The sequence below is a fragment of the Pan paniscus genome, chromosome 4 (genome assembly GCF_029289425.2).
Source record: "Pan paniscus chromosome 4, NHGRI_mPanPan1-v2.0_pri, whole genome shotgun sequence".
In the NCBI taxonomy this organism is placed as follows: domain Eukaryota; kingdom Metazoa; phylum Chordata; class Mammalia; order Primates; family Hominidae; genus Pan; species Pan paniscus.
Window position 1 is genome coordinate 39,583,430 of NC_073253.2, and position 16,509 is coordinate 39,599,938.

At 40.7% G+C, this 16,509-nt stretch overlaps 1 protein-coding gene and 1 non-coding gene across 5 annotated transcripts in view; both read left to right on the forward strand.

Moving 5' to 3' along the window:
• The first annotated feature begins 5,294 nt into the window (after positions 1-5,294).
• POC5 (POC5 centriolar protein) overlaps positions 5,295-16,509 on the forward strand; it is a 43,604-nt gene continuing 32,389 nt past the window's right edge. For 2 of the 4 annotated variants that reach the window (XM_034959929.3, XM_008962813.4), the window contains exons 1-3: positions 5,402-5,558; positions 9,907-10,004; positions 14,977-15,115. In XM_034959929.3, coding sequence (XP_034815820.1) covers positions 9,921-10,004; positions 14,977-15,115 — 223 coding nt within the window. In that variant the 5' untranslated portion in view covers positions 5,402-5,558; positions 9,907-9,920. Of the gene's footprint in view, positions 5,559-9,906; positions 10,005-10,089; positions 10,483-14,976; positions 15,116-16,509 lie in introns of those variants that run through there. The other 2 variants (XM_003810451.5, XM_055112311.3) reach the window with 2 other exon arrangements.
• On the forward strand, positions 13,260-13,364 carry LOC112439902 (U6 spliceosomal RNA). The gene has a single exon (XR_003028132.1). It is a non-coding gene; the product is annotated as a U6 spliceosomal RNA (small nuclear RNA).

A 16,509-nucleotide genomic window follows, 5' to 3' on the forward strand; every position in this document is an offset into this window, starting at 1 on the left:
TGCTACCCTGGACAAGAGTCATCAGTGTTAAAGATCCCTAGAATGAGGAATGTTCTCTTAAAGTCCCAGCTAAACAAATAATAGGGTGAAGAGATAATAGGGTGAAGGATTTTTAAGTGAGTCATGGATGACCTTAAAAAGAAACAGGTTTCAAATCAGTGCCCTAACACAATGTCCAGCAAAAATAACATAGGTATCAACTCTCTCCACTAATATTATTAATATTATAATAATAATTTCAACTAATAATCATATTAGTGGAAATTAATAGATGCTTTCCAACAGGTGCCTAAAGTCATCTTAACTTTAGGCCTATATCTTAGGAAAGGCTGGATCCCAGATCTTAAGAATCCAAATTCTATGTTCTTTCTACCTCACTTGGCTGCCTTACTTTAAAATTTTGCAAAGTGCTCTCACATACATTACTTCTCAACAACTTTATATACCCATCTGTAGAGGTGTAGATGTGGTGTTAGTTAAAAGCCATAAAAAATTGACCCTCAAATATAAAGCCTTTTTTAAAAAGATGTTTTCTCATACTACAGAACTATCGTTATATTCCACATGGTCATGCAGCCCACCATAGTGGGAAAAGAGAAGAAGACTTGGAGAAACACACCTAATGTCTTAAATCCCAGTTCACAGGAAGTGATACACTGCATTTCCACTCACATTCTATGGCTTCTGGCCTCACTTAATTGATAGGTAGGTGGAAAAGGTAGTCCTGCTATGCAGCTATATGCTCAGCTTCAATTAGTTTACTAGAGCAGGAGGGAACTGATATTGAGAGACAGAAAAAGAGAGAGAGAGACAATAGATTTACGTTCAGGTCCTGGTTTAGATGTAGAGTTAGATTTTATATGTTCTAATACTTTCTCAATTTTAAAGAGATGAAACTCAAGCATATAAAGAATGTACACCTGCCCCAAAGTTTCCTACCTGATAAGTGGTACATTTGGGGACTCCAGCATAGTCCTTTTGGTGTTTTGTGGGGCTTGGTTTAGGAGAGCTTTGGATGCCATGCAATACCGTGGAAGGCTTTTGGATAGGTGATACAATCCAGTGATATTCTAAGAAGATAGTTTATCAGCAGTGTGAAGAGTGAATTGTAGAAAGAAGAAATGAAGGCATACAATCAAGAAACAGTCCAAGCCAAATTCAGCAGTGGCTTAACCAAAAACATTAGAGATGGAAAGAAGACAGGTACTAGAGGAGGTTCAGAACTTGGGGCCCATGGAAGGGCCAAGACATGGGGGACCTCCATATTGTCAAACACAATAGTCACTTCACTAGCATTTTACTGAAGCCTCTGCTGGTTTTCCTCCCACTTCTCCAGCACCTCCTTCTCAGTCTCCTTTGCTGGCTCCTCCATTGCTACCCAACCTCTAAACATTAGAGGACATCAGGGTTCAGTTCCAAATCCTCTTCTCTACTCATTTTGCTCTCCCCCACTAGATTGTCTCATCTAGTTCTTTGGCTTTAAAGTGCATCTGTATCAGTTATCTGTTGTCATAATAAGCTTACATAACAAACCACCCTAAACACAGTGACTTTAAACAGTCAATAATCATTGAGTTCATGACTCTGTAGGTTGTCTGGGTGGTTCTTAGATTCACACACCTGTTGGGGAGTCAAATGGCTATAGGCTGACCTAGGATGGCCTTGGCTAGGATGACTGGGGCAACTTGGCTCTACTACATGTGTCTTTCATCTTCCAGCAGGCTAGCCCAGGCGTATTTTCATCGTTGTAACAGAGGGCAAGAGCAAGCTAAGCCAAGCACGTTAAGTATTTTGAAACTTCCGCTTGCATCATATTTGTTAACATTCCGTTGGTCATTAGTAGAGAAGCACTCCAAGTGAAGTTGCATGGCACAGGACATCAATACCTGGAGAGATGTAGAATTGGAGCCATTTTTGCAATCCTCCACAAAATCTATATGCAAAAGCCACCCAGTTTATATATCTAGGCAGTGACCTCTTTTCTGAGCCCTAGACATGTAAGTTCAGTGGTCTGATGGATACTCCATTTGGGTATCTCCAGGCATTTCATGTTTAAAGAATGTTTAAAATTCAATTTTGATCTTCCACTTTCAAAACCTGCTCCTCTTCCAGTGTTCTCCTCAATATCTGATGCTGCCATCCACTCAGTTGCTCAAGCGAGAAACCTGAAACCTGGAGTCCTTCACACTTTTCTCTCCTTCATCTCAGATACAGTCCAAATCCTATCATCAAGTCCCACCAATTATACCTCCAAAACATACAGTTGGCCCCCTATATCCTCAGGTCCCACATCAGCAGATTTAGCCAACCGTGGATCAAAAATATTCAAAAAAGTAAATTTTAAAAGTAAAAAATAATACAAATAAAAAACAATAAAATATAACAACCATTTACATACATATATTTACATTATGTTAGGTATTATAAGTAATCTAGAGATTATTTAAAGTACATGGGAGGATGTCTGTAGGTTATATGCAAATACTATACCATTTTATATAAGCGAATTGAGCATCCTCAATTTTGGTATTTACTTTGGCGGAGGGGGAGGGGAAGACATCGGGAGTGGTCCTGGAATCAATCCCTAGGAATAGCAAGTGACGACTGTATCTCATCTCTGTCTTCTCTCCATCTCCTTTGCCACTCCTCTAGTTCAAGTTGTCCTCATCTCTCTCCTGAATATCTAAAATACATCCCATTGAACTTAAAATCTCAAATCCTTAACAAGTCCTGCATAGTTGGGCCTCCACCTCTATCTGCAGCCTCATCCTGTGCCACTTTCTCTTCACTCACTTAGCCCTTTCTTACCTTAAGACCATGGCATGCCGTCCCCAACAGAACATCTTGAGTGATAAGAACATGGACTCTGTTCTTACCAGCTACATGAACCTGGGAAAGCTGCATAACCTCTCTGTGCTTCAGTTTCTCTATCTGAAAAATGAGGATAAGAATAGCACCTACGTTAATTTAATTCTCAGTGAGCGAATTCCTATCCTCATTTTTCAGATACAGAAACCGAAGGACAGAGAGGTTATGCAGCTTGCCCAGGTTCACACAGCTGTTATGTATTCATATGTGTGGTGGATTTGTTGGTTTGATATCGGTTTTTCCCATTAGACTCTTAGTTCCATGAGGGCAAACTGTGTTTTGCTCACCACTCTATCCCCAGCACCAACAAAAATTTGCTTTGCCTGTGACAGATGTTAAATATTTGTGTTGAATGAATAATTATGAAGGGTTCAAGCTGGCAACCAAGTTATTATGGATTTGTGGGGGCTTTAAATTCTCTCTCTCTCTCTTTCCCTCCCTCTCTAGGAATCTTGGGAAAAGATATCAGTTCTAAATTCATAACATCCAGACAAGGTTCTGTCTCTTTCTCTCTATAGTTTTACAGGAGAATGGGATTGTTTACTAAATGGTTTGCGATAAAAATCTCTCCTCCCCCAAAAGGAAGACAGAAAAGAGAAACTTGGAGCCTAGTGGCAGGAGGGCACCAGAAGAGTGATTCAGTATCAATTATAGTGTATGGGGTCACCAAAAGGCAATTCAATTAAAAAACAAATACTAGAACCAAGTATGAATTTGCAGCTATTAATAGGAACTTGTCCTCTATAATAAGCATGAAAAAAAGGGGGAGAACAAACATAATTTATGCCAAAGAAACTTCTGGTGCTCTTCTTACTTGTTTGTGTAAGTAGAAGTCTGGTTCTGCCAACATAAAAGTAAGTGAGACCCAGGTTATGTCATTTCTATCTACAGAAAAAGAAACCTTATACTGGAGGTAACAGAAGGGAGCCTGAAAACTCACCCAGATCTCAGTATCTGTTCTTCAGATTGCAGAATCCCAGTCTGGGCTACTTAGGTACCTTTGCCATCTGGGTCCTCATACCTCTAGCCTATCTGTTGCCAATGTAAGTTGAAAGACTATATGTTTGTGTGTTAGGTGTTTTAGATATATTAATTCCTTTAATCTCCTACCACCTTAGTATGTGAGTAGTATTATCCAAGGTAACAGCGAGTAGATGGTAAAGCTAGATTATAATTATGATCTGATTCTAAGGCCAATACTTCACCAGAAGGCTCTATCTTGAAGTCTGACACGTTTGAGATTAGTTAAAACTAGACTACCAATTTTGGTTTTTTGTTTGTTTTTTGAGACAGAGTCTCACTGTCACCCAGGCAGGAGTGCAGTGGCGATATCTTGGCTCACTGCAACCTCTGCCTCCTGGGTTTAAGGGATTCTCCTGCCTCAGCCTTCGGAGTAGCTGGGACTACAGGCGTAAGCCACCACACCCGGCTAATTTTTGTATTTTTAGTAGAGATGGGGTTTCACCATGTTGGCCAGCCTGGTCTCGAACTCCTGACCTTAGGTGATCCGCCCGCCTCGTCCTCCCAAAGTGTTGGGATTACAGGCGTGAGCCAACGCGCCCAGCCTAGACTAGCAATTTCTCAAAGGGTGGTCTGCAGACTCCTGCATCAGAATCACTGGCAGTGTGTGTTAAAAATTCAGATTTCCTGACGGTGTCCATGACCGAAGGAATCAACACCTTCGGCCGGGCGTGGTGGCTCACGCCTGTAATCCCAGCACTTTGGGAGGCCGAGGTGGGCGGAACACCTGAGGTCAGGAGTTCGAGACCAGCCTGGCCAACATGGTGAAACTCCATCTCTACTAAAAATACAAAAATTAGCCAGGCGTGGTGGCGGTCGTCTGTAATCCCAGCTACTCGGGAGGCTGAGGCAGGAGAATCGCTTGAACCTGGGAGGCGGAGGTTGCAGTGAGCCGAGATAGTGCCACTGCACACCAGCCTGGACGACAGAGCAAGACTCCATCTCAAAAAAAAAAAAAAAAAGCACCTCCAAGTGATTCTGTTGCAGGGGATCTGTGGATGATGCAGATTTTTTTTTGTTTTTAATTTTTTATAGAGAAAGGGTCTTCCTATGTTCCCCAGACTAGTCTCGAACTCCCGGGCTCAAGCGATCCTCCCACTTCGGCCTCCCAAAGTGCTGGGATTACTGGCATGAACCACCACACCTGGCCCAGAATTTCGGATTGTTCTTATGCAGACGAAAGCATTAGGACTCATATCTAGGTTACCGGAATTGTTGAAAGCCAACAGCACACGGCATTAGCCAACTTCAGCCCTGCTCAACAGCCTCTATCCAAATCAGCTCCCGGAGCCGCTTAGCAGCCTGCAGCCGCTGAACAGAACTCAGCACGCGCAATATTTAATCCCCACGGGCGCTGGGTGGGGCTCCCTAGGACCCCGCCCCCTACCAACCTGCGGAGCCAGGGGGCGGGGCTCTCCAAAGTAATTCCGGCTTCTCCCGGCAGCGGCCCAAATCCCCGCCCCCAGCTCTCGGACCAATCAAACGGCAGATTGCTGAAACAAAGGACCAATGCCCAGGACTGTCCTTAATTCCTCCCTGCAGTTTGAAACTGTCAGGTTGCTGTCTAGGTAGCGGTTGTGCTTGCTGAGGCTGCACTTGCTGACACTGCAGCTGCGACGCGGCTAAGAGGCGCAGAGCGAGGAGTCGGGATTTGGTCGCGAGCGGCGACGGTGGGTAGCAGCGCTCCGGGCAGACCCTGCGTCCCTGCATCCCTGGCGAAAGTAGTGGAGGGAGATTTAAAGTTCCTTGGCGCGTGTTTCCTCTCCCTGGGCTCTTCCCCAGACCGCGAGTGATTCAGCTCTTGTGCCGGAAGGTCCCAAAGTTTCCCCTCCGAGGCGTGCAGGAAGAGGAAGTGAGCAGGAGTGAGGGATGCTGAGCGATTACTGTCATCAGAGGTTCCGGTCACTTAAAACGTTGAGAAAAAATAACCATGTATAAAGCTCTGTTGTGCTTAAGTAAGATTTTTCTTAAAACAGGCTGGGTCGGAAGGTGATGGAAGAAAACTTATGGCCTTTTGCTTACTGCAATGGCTTTTCTCCTCTGCTTCTAGTCCCTGCTTTGGGGAGGGGCTGGCGCGCCCCTTTCCTTGAGTGCAGCTAGGCCTGGTGAAAGGCACAGGCGACATCACCCTGCTGCTAGTTTGAGTGTTAATTCGCTCTTCCTTTGCCTCTTGGGGGTTCCATTTGAATTCCCAGACCCCTGTTTTGCTGTCAGCCAGATAATTACCAAGATGTTATTTTATGTTTCTGGCAACAGAGAAGCACACAAAAGTTTTGATCTTGTTTTCTGATACCTTGGATTAGAGACTACTGAAAATGTAGTGAACTAATGTGCATCCACCACCCATTAAAGCAGTTTTCATTTTTCTCCTTTGTTTCTGAACCTAGAAACAGTAAGGAAAATGCTACTGTTCTAGAGTTTCAAATAACTCATACCTTGTTGACATAAAGCAGGGCAGATGGAAGATAGCATATTTTCCAAAAGTGCGGTGGGTTTTTTTGTGTCTGCAGTGTGTCCATATTAAGAAACAATTTTTGAGATCTGACCATACTTACTAGCTCATTTTTAAATAATCAGCACCCCCCCCCCCACCCCTGTTACCTGCCTGGTCTCAAATCCTGAAGGAAGAAGTGAATAAAAATATAAATGGACCAAGTTATCACAGTGGTAGATTTGAAGTCAGTGAAGCAACCATTCCTTGCTGCAGATACATGCACTTATTTTATCCTCCCTAATTGGCTTAACTAAAGACAGTCATGCTGAGATTTAGTTTACTTAACATGTGTATGCACAGTGATACTCACTGGAAAAAGTTGAACTTTCCTTTCCACAATCTAGTTCCAGCCTGTGTTTCCATTCTATTTTTGCACTTTTCCCTGTATCTTCCTTTTCTATTTCAATTTCCTCATCTCTCATTTATTTTTCAGCCCACTGTGACTAAGACCTGTAATTGTTTTACTTTCCAATGAAATTGTTCAAGCAAACGTCTCAGCAACCTCCTAATCGCCAAATTCTATCCAATCCTCATGGTTCTTTGGCATCTAACTCTATTTTCTTCTCAAAGTTGTGATATTGCTTCCATAGTTCTAATGTTCTGACTTCCTTTGCTGACTCCTCTTCTTTGCTGACTGTTCTTCTCTTGCCCTTTAGATGTTAGTGGTTCTGGCTTTAACCCTCTTCTCATTCACAGTCATAGTCCTTAACTCTATTAGGGCTGTGGTCCCCTCTGAACGCATATTTAAAGCGAAAGATCTTCTTTCTAGAAAAATACACATTCACATTTATGATAAAAATATTGCATACGAGTCGGGTATAGGGACCTGATATGGTTAGGTTTTGTGTCCCCACTCAAATCCCATCTTCAATTGTAATCTCCACATGTAGGGGAAGGGAAGTGATTGGATTATAAGGGTGATTTCCCCCGTGCTGTTCTCATGATAGTGCATTCTCACGAGATCTGATGGTTTTATAAATGGTAGTTTTTCCTGCACTCTCTCACATACTGTCTCGCCTGCCGCCATCTAAGATGTGCCTGCTTCCCCTTCTACCATGATTTTAAGTTTCCTGAGGCCTCCCCAGACATGGGGAACTGTGAGTCAATAAAAATTCTTTTATTTATAAATTACCCAGTTTTGGGCAGTTCTTTTTTTTTTTTTTTTTGAGACGGAGTCTCACTCTGTCGCCCAGGCTGGAGTGCAGCGGCGCAATCTTGGCTCACTATGAGCTCCGCCTCCCGGGTTCACGCCATTCTCCTGCCTCAGCCTCCCAAGTAGCTGGGACTACAGGCGCCCGCCACCACGCCAGGCTAATTTTTTGTATTTAGTGGAGACGGGGTTTCACCGTGTTAGCTAGTATGGTCTTGATCTCCTGACCTCGTAATCCGCCCACCTCAGCCTCCCAAAGTGCTGGGATTGCAGGCATGAGCCACCGTGCCCGGCCTGGGCAGTTCTTTATAGCAGTTTGAAAAACGTACTAATACAGGACCTCAGGATAAGAACTTTTTCTCACATTCCTTTTTTGTAGGTGGTCTCATCCATTCCCTTTTTCCAGCAGTTCCCATTATGCCAGTGATTCCTCAAACTGGATCTCCAACTTATACCTCCAGTGCGGGGCTCCCACAATGCTTAACTCCAGGAAACACCATTCACAGTGTAGCCATTGTGAATGGCAGTCCTTGGAGTAGTGCACTACGTAGCCAGTGTGACCACAGACTGCATACTTGCAGCTTTACCCTAGTGCCTCAGAGGCATCCTCACACCCAACTCATCTGATATGGCACTCATTGTCCTTCCTCCCAACCTGCTCATCTTCCTACCTTTCTTGCCTTGGTGAGTGGCACTATCCATCTAGTTACCCAAACCGGAGATCTGGAAGCCACCAACAGTTCTTTTTAACCCCTTGATCTATTATTGATCATTTTCTCTTTCCATCACCATAACACAACTGTCTTGTAGTCATACCCTCCATCCCCTTCCCATTGCTACTTCCTAGACTTAGGTCATCATTTATCTCCTTAATTACTATCAAAGAGAACATTTATCTCTTAGACTACTGCAGTCAGCTCTCAATTGATCTCTCTCTCTTTTTTTTTTGAGACGGAGTCTCTGTCACCCAGGCTGGAGTGCAGTGGTGCGATCTTGGCTCACTGCAGCCTCCACCCCCAGGGTTCTAGCTATTCTCCTGCCTCAGCCTCCCAAGTAGCTGGGATTACAGGCACCTGCCACCAGGCTCGGCTAATTGTTTTGTATTTTTAGTAGAGACAGGGTTTCGCCATGTTGGCCAGGCTGGTCTCGAACTCCTGACCTCAGGTGATCCACCTACCTCAGCCTCCCAAAGTGCTAGGATTACAGGCATGATTCACTGCACCCAGCCTGATCTCTCTTAATATCCAAATTCATCCTCAACGCTGCTGGAATGATCTTTCTGATCATGTAACTTTTAAAAAATATTTCAATAACTTGTCTAGAATAAACACCCAGATTTTTAATGTGACAAGTTTTGACCTTCCGTGATCTGGCTGCTCCTTACTTTTTGTTTCATCCTTAGCCAATCCTTTGCACCCATTGCTTTGTCCTTACCAAACTGCTTGCTGTTCGTGGCATACATGTCCATGGCTCTGTCTTTGCTTATATTGCTCTACTGCCTAGAATATCTACACCTGTGTTTATACCTTTTATCCATCTTTCAGGATAAGACCTACTCATCTTTCAGATCTCAACACCTGGGTCATCTTCTCTAAAAACTTTCTGTGCCTCCTTTCCTGCTTATTTACAGTCATGCAATCTTACCCCATGAAAAATAGCTACTCCTATCTCTCTACTTTGTATCTGTTATTTTAGGGCCTATCAGCAGTTTATTCATCAGTCGGTCACTTATATAATATACCTGCCTGGCCCTCTCTACAGATTGTAAACTCCTTAAGAATGAGGACTTCATTTTACATTCCTCACCAATGTCTTACATATTACTGGTATTCAGATTGTTCGAATAGTCACTATTTGTTCTTTGAATAATTTGGTTACTTGTTACTAAAAGTACTTTTAATAATTTTTTGATTAGGACTTTCAACAAATTCTCTATGCATATATTTGATTCTGTTGTTCTGTATAAGCTCACTTTTCTTAAAATAATATTTCCAAAGGTAAGTTTCCCAAGAAGGGAATTTGCACAAATTGTTTGTTCTCTCTTGGTTCTGTATCTTAGAGGAAAGTACACAGCACCCAGGTTGTCACACATTGCTCAAGAACAGTGATCACAATCTATTATGCTCAACAGGCCCCGCTGGGGATTTTTCTGAAGACCTGACTATGTTATAAACTCACTAATATTGGGACTTGGTCTTCAACTGTTTTTTGCCCAGTGATTTTTTGCCTGTAGGTACTCAATATGTTGAATGAATGATTTTAGCATATCACAGGAAGATTGCAGATTTGGATACTGTTGCACTTATATATATCTGGAAAGGATTTTATCTTAAATATCAAGGAAAAAAGCTAAAGTTAGCTTCTACTGTTTTAGAGCATTTGTGCAGAATGTCATCAGATGAGGAGAAATACTCACTTCCAGTTGTGCAAAATGACTCCAGTCGAGGCAGTTCTGTCTCTTCGAATCTTCAGGTAGGAAAAAATTTCTAAATTTACCATGACTTTTTTTATTTTAAACAAATGAATGTAAGGGAAAACTAGGATTTTTTAATAATTTTTTCATCTATTTACAAGGGAGTTTTTCAATTTATAATAATATCAAACTTCAGGAATTACTGTACACATTTTAGGAGTTACTTTACATTGTTTTAACTTTTCAGAAAATATTGATGAACTCTTCATACAGTCTGTACAAAGGCTTCAACCAACACAGTAAGAGGCGAAACAAATGTTCAAGAAACATTTTTTTGTTTAAATTTTTTTCATTTTAGCTACCTCTCATGAATGCTACTTTCACTTTTAATGCAAATTAATACAGTATCAAACCATCCAAAGTTCTAGAGCTCAAGATTCCCTTGTGTTCTACTTGCTGAGGTTTGGTCTCTGTTGTCACAACATTCAGTACAATCTGCTGCCCAGGACCTGGACATTGACAGATAAAATGAAGTGGGTCAGTTGACTACAGAGGGTGTGGTATTTACATGAAATGTTTTAAATTTCTCTTATTTCTAAATATTTCATCATCAAAAATATGGATTTAGATTTCTGGAGTAGATTTTAAATAAGAGAATAATGACATGGTATATCTTAAATTTTACAGTTGTATTACTCAAGGGGAAAGGCTGTTTATGCCTAAGCATATGAAGTTGTTATTGATTCTGTACGATATGAGAAAAGCTTTAGGAAAATATTTTATGAAACAAATTTGTTCCTTTAATCAAAATTATGGATTTCAAAATGGGGAAGGTATTGGGAAAATATCTGAATATTTACAGGATAAAACTAGTCTGGAATTGTGGCAGAGCTTTTGCACCCTAGCCTTCCCTTTTGATGGTACCTGTCCCATGTAGTCCTCTCTTCAGGTGACAGTACTTCCTCCACCCTTCATCGCTGTCTGATTGAAACTTGAAGATAGAACTGATTAACTCATTTATACTAAAATGTAAACACCTTGTGAGCTCTCAAATTGTCATTTCGTGAAGAGATAAAGCTTTAAATCAAAAGAATAACTCTCTAGAGTGGAATTTTAGAGAGACGGAAGAAGAACCTGCCAGAAATTATTTTGTGTTATTGGTTACCCACCTATAATGTAAGCCCAACTGAGAGTCTATTACTGTCAACTAATGTTCCTACTGGTTCTTGGACTGAAGTTGAAAGCCTCTCCATATTCCCTGTACATACAGTGTTATTACTTTGGGTTTCACTACTGGAAGCACTTGAAAATATAAATACAAAAAATAATCTTAAAAATAGCATAAAATACACATTTTTACATATGTAGTAAATATGTAAATCCTAACATTTAATACAAAAGCCCCTCATAAATCAATATTCCTCTTAAGGAACTTTTTTGTTACTCTCTTTTTATGCGAATGCTTCATAAGCCAGAAGGTGGTAAATGCTGAGGGATGGGCAGCATCCATAGTGCTTATACACTGAAAATTTCCTCTAACCACAGCTCCTATCAGCCAAGTTGCTCTGACTCTAATGGTTGAGGCATGGGTGGAGCTATATTTCAGGGTCATATCAATTCAGCTCTTGGGGGTTGGGGAGGGGGGCAAAATTACAAGTTTTGAATGTTAACACAGGTTATGTTTGGCAGTTAAGAAAGCCAATATTATTTATTTTGATTCTTAATTTTAAATTTTATTTTTAAATAACTCATTTGGCTTGTATCTACATATATGAAACTCTAAAATAGTCATTTAAATAACTGATTTTTTCTAAATGTTTTCTTGAAATAAGTTGGAATATATGGTCATGGAATACTATTGACATATACTTATTTATTTCCCCTTTAAGCCATAGCAATTGTGGTAAAATATATGAAATATATGAATATGTATGAAGTATATGATTTGAAATATGTGTTTGGATCTTTTTTTTCCTTCTCTTGTCCAGAGCAGAAGTCAGACTAGGGAAGCCACAAGCGAAAGCCACTGACTTCTACTTCTCCCTCCGTTCCTACATGCTAGAGGTGGTGATAGGCTAACTCTGAGCGGAGCTGACTGGGCTAAATCTAGTTGCAACTGACACCACAGCAGGAACACTATAAAAAGTTTATGAACATCACAATATAAGATCACCATCATATTAATCTGCTCAGGCTACCATAACAAAGTACCATAAATTCATAGGCTTAAACAACAGACATTTATCTTCTCACAGTTCTGGAGGCTAGAAGTCCCAGATCACAGCCCAATAGGGTCAGTTTCTGGTGAGGGCTCTCTTTGTGGATTGCAGACAGGTGCCTTCTTGCTGTATCTTCGCATGGCCTTTCCTCAGTACAGTATGTGCAGGTGGGAGGAGAGCATGCACAAGGTTCCTGGTGTCTCTTCTGATGAGTACATTAATGCTCTCAGGGCCCCAACCAATGACCTTATTTAACCTTAATTACTTTCTTGAAGGCCTCATCTCCAAATACAGCCACACTGGGTGTTAGGGCTTCAGCATATGAATTTTGAGGGGACACAAACATTCAGACTCCGTAACTCCATAACAGCCACACTTTTATATATTCTTAGCCAAAATCAAAAGTTTATTTTGGGTGTTTGGGAAGTATAATAGTGCTTTAACAGAAACCAAGTAAGGGTGGTTTAAGTGGGTTCCTTACAGTTTGATTCTTTCTCTTGTAAATTCTGAGCTGATACGTAGTCCTGAGATCATCTGAGGACCCAATCCCTTCTCTCTTTTTGCTGTACCATGAGCTGTTGACCGTGTTTGCATTGTCAGGTACTGGTGCACTGACAGTGCACTACCACTAGCCCATGGGAAGAGGGGACCAGCAGGAAGCAGCTTCATTTTTAAGGACTTCACCTAAAGTTGTACACATCATTTCCAGTTGAATCCCATAGACCAGGTCTCTTGGCCACACCTAGCTGCAGAGGAGGCTGGGAAATGTAGCTGGGTGGCCATTTGCCCAAATCAAACCCTGGGGCTTTATTAAGTTAAAGAAATTAAAAAGAAATGGATGCTGCTGGATTAGTTACAGTCTCTATGCACTTGAAATTTTATGTATTAGTTTATTAGGACCAACACACACATTCAGGTTTATAGGAACTAGTAAATATCTTGTGCATGGCCCCAATTTATTAAGCTCTTTGGGAATTTCTTTTTGATAATTAGAAAACCAATATGCTTTGGGAAGTGTATTTTTTTTAACCTAAGGATATTTAAATCTATTTAAATAATCATAGTTACTTTTGTCAATGTAAAAATTAAATGTTGGTGCTCGCTTCAGCAGCACATATACTAAAACTGGAGCCACACAGAAAATTAGCATGGACCCTGTGCAAGGAGGACACGCAAATTCGTGAAATGTTCTATAATTTTTTTATAATTTTTTTAAGTTTTATAATATAAAAAAAGTTGTATTGTGATATCCTAAATGATTTGTTTCCTAATAAGAGCCTTCTGTCTCAGTGATAACCATTATGTAAAATACTGATTTTTATTTGCTACTAGGAAATGTAAGTTTAAAACTCAGACAGATGTTTATTCTCATGAAGGTGACATCACTAACAAAAATGGTTGATTATAGGCATATGAAGGAGATTCTGGTTGAATTTTCTAAAGATTTTCTCTTTGAAATATCTCCCTCTTCTGTCGTTAGCCTTAAAATACATAAAAATCAGTATTTGCTATACCTAATGTTTACTGCGTGTAAGTATCTATGTTAAATACATGAATCAGGCCGGTTGCAGTGGCTCACGCCTGTAATCCTAGCACTTTGGGGGTCCAAGGCTGTGGATCAAGAGGTCAGGAGTTCAAGACCAGCCTGACCAACATGGTGAAACCCCATCTCTACTAAAAGTACAAAAATTAGGTGGGCGTGGTGGTACAAACCTGTAATTCCAGCTACTCAGGAGGCTGAGGCAGGAGAATCGCTTGAACCTGGGAGGCAGAGGTTGCGGTGAGCCAAGACCATGCCACTGCACTCCAGCCTGGGCTACAGAGCAAGACTCCATCTCAAAAAAAAAGAAGAAAAAAATTGTAAATCAAGAAATCAAGGTTGAAGCGCAAACCAGGTCACTCTTGTACATGTAATTGCCATAAAAGCTAGCAGTTTTCAAATATATAAAAGCATAAGCTTTTTTAAAAACAATTTTACTTAAAATTCCGATATAAAAAAGCAGATGAAAACAAAACTACAGTAGTATAGATTTATTTTGTAAATTCAAATGCAATCAGTTAATAAAAACAGTTAAGCTGCCTTGATAAATGTACATTTGAAATTGGGGGGTAATAGAAGGCCATTGCAGTTTTATAAACTTAAGTATCCAGTTTGCTTCTATATTTTGTTTAGGTTACATAATTTTTTTTCAGTTCCAAAAATGGTATCTTTTTAATAGCATGTCTCATCTTCAATTAAACCGATCTGACATATAAAATTAAGTGATAGAAAATTTTTGATTCAGTGTTGAGTCACTCACAGAACCTTATCACCTCTTCATACTTTGTTGTTGTTTCCCCAGAGACAGGATCTTGCTCTGTCACCCAGGCTGGGGTGCAGTGGTGCCATCTTGTCTTACTGCAGCCTCCAGTTCCTAGGCTTAAGTGGTCCTCCTGCCTCAGCCTCCTGAGTAGCTTGAACTACAGGCACACACCACCACACCTAGCAAATTTTTGTAAAAAATTTATTGTAGAGATGAGGTCTCGCTTTGTTGCTCGGGCTTCAAGCCATCCTCCTGCCTCAGCCTCTCAAAGTGCTGAGTTTACAGGCATGAGTCACTGCACCCAGCCCTCTTCGAACTGTTAATCATAAATGTAAAAATCACACAAGAAGCACTCGAGGAACTCAAGCTTGGAATAAGTGGTAAAACTTTGTAATGTAATAAGCATGGGACTCTATTATGGTAATTAAATTTCTTTAAAACAAATTCAGTTGAATATATTATAACGTTGTAACTGTTACACTACATTATTGATTATTGGCCTCTCTTAGGAAGAATATGAAGAACTGCTTCGTTATGCTATAGTGACTCCAAATATTGAACCCGGTGCTTCACAGTCATCTCATCCTAAGGGAGAATTGGTGCCAGATGTCAGAATTTCTACAATTCATGATATTCTTCATAGTCAAGGTTATATATATTTTTCAAGATATCTCTTAATTTAAAATATTACTGAGTTTATTAATGATACCGACAGGATTGTGAAAATGCCTGTCCAGATCAGTGATTCTTCTCAACCATTTATGTGTATTAGTATCATCTAGGGGAGCTTTTTACAGTTTAATATATTATTCCTGACTCGTGTGACAGCTTGATTTTTCTTTGAACTTCATTTGACTCTTACTTTTATGAAGAATAATAAAGTTGAAGCAATGCTATGGCAACTGCATGGCTTTTTGGTATGTTGTATCTCAGTACTTGTTCCAACAGTTTTATGCCAGGATTAACCTGAAAACTAAATGCCCAAGCCTAAAATTAAAGATGGTAACCCTGAGAGTCTCTTAAATTACTTTACAAACCTCATGCTAGTGCTTTATCAGCAGTATTTATATGGGCATGGAGGACTGTTTGAATAATTATCACAAGGTGAACCCATCTGTGGACCATGTCAGCAACAGAACTGAAAGCTACTACAAACCAGGATGTGTGTTGATAGATGAGTGAAAAGTGGAGAAAAGAGGATGAAGCTCCTTTTACCTCCATTCCTTATTCAGGTGAAGACAACATCCCAAACTCTAAATAAAAGTTCTTTCAAAGGGCACAGAAAGCCTTCCTAAAACAGTCCTGATAAGGAACAGTTATCACACTATAGGCATAACTCCAAGGATCCCTGTCCTTGAAGGCACATGACACAGCCTACTCAGAGGCCAAAGGCTCCTGGGCTTCTGCTAAGTCATAGCTCTAGTGTCTGTTGTCTCTCATTCTCTGTAGACGTGGATTTTTCACTGTTCCTCTGTGTTTGGCCTGCTGCAGTGGAACAACAAACAGGACCACAGGATGAGAGCCTTAAAATACAGGCCAGGCAGTGGCTCATGCTTGTAATGCCAGTACTTTGAGAGGCTGAGGCAGGAGGATCGCTTGAGCCCAGGAGGTTGAGACAAGCCTAGGCAACATAGCAAAACCCTAGCTCTACAAAAAAATTAGCCGGGCAGAGCAGCCTATAGTCCCAGCACCTTGGGAGGCTGGGGTGGGAGGATTGCATGAGCTCAGGAGTTCAAGGCTGCAGTGTGCCATGATTATGCCACTGCACTTCAGCCTAGGCAACAGAGCAAGACTCTGTTTAAAAAAAAAAAAGAAAAAACTTTCGAGATGCTGTAGTCAACAGTTCAAGGTAGTCATCTGGGATTTAAGACCATTGTTCTTTTCTCTTATGTAAGATAGCATTTATTTATTCTCTGCCATTTCCAAAAAGGATTTGAGATTAAAACATACGTTATATAGTAAGTTTAGATATCCTTTAGTCATCTTGATTCACAAGTAGACTTTGTTAAAGTCTTCTATGTAAATTCATCATCCCACATTCT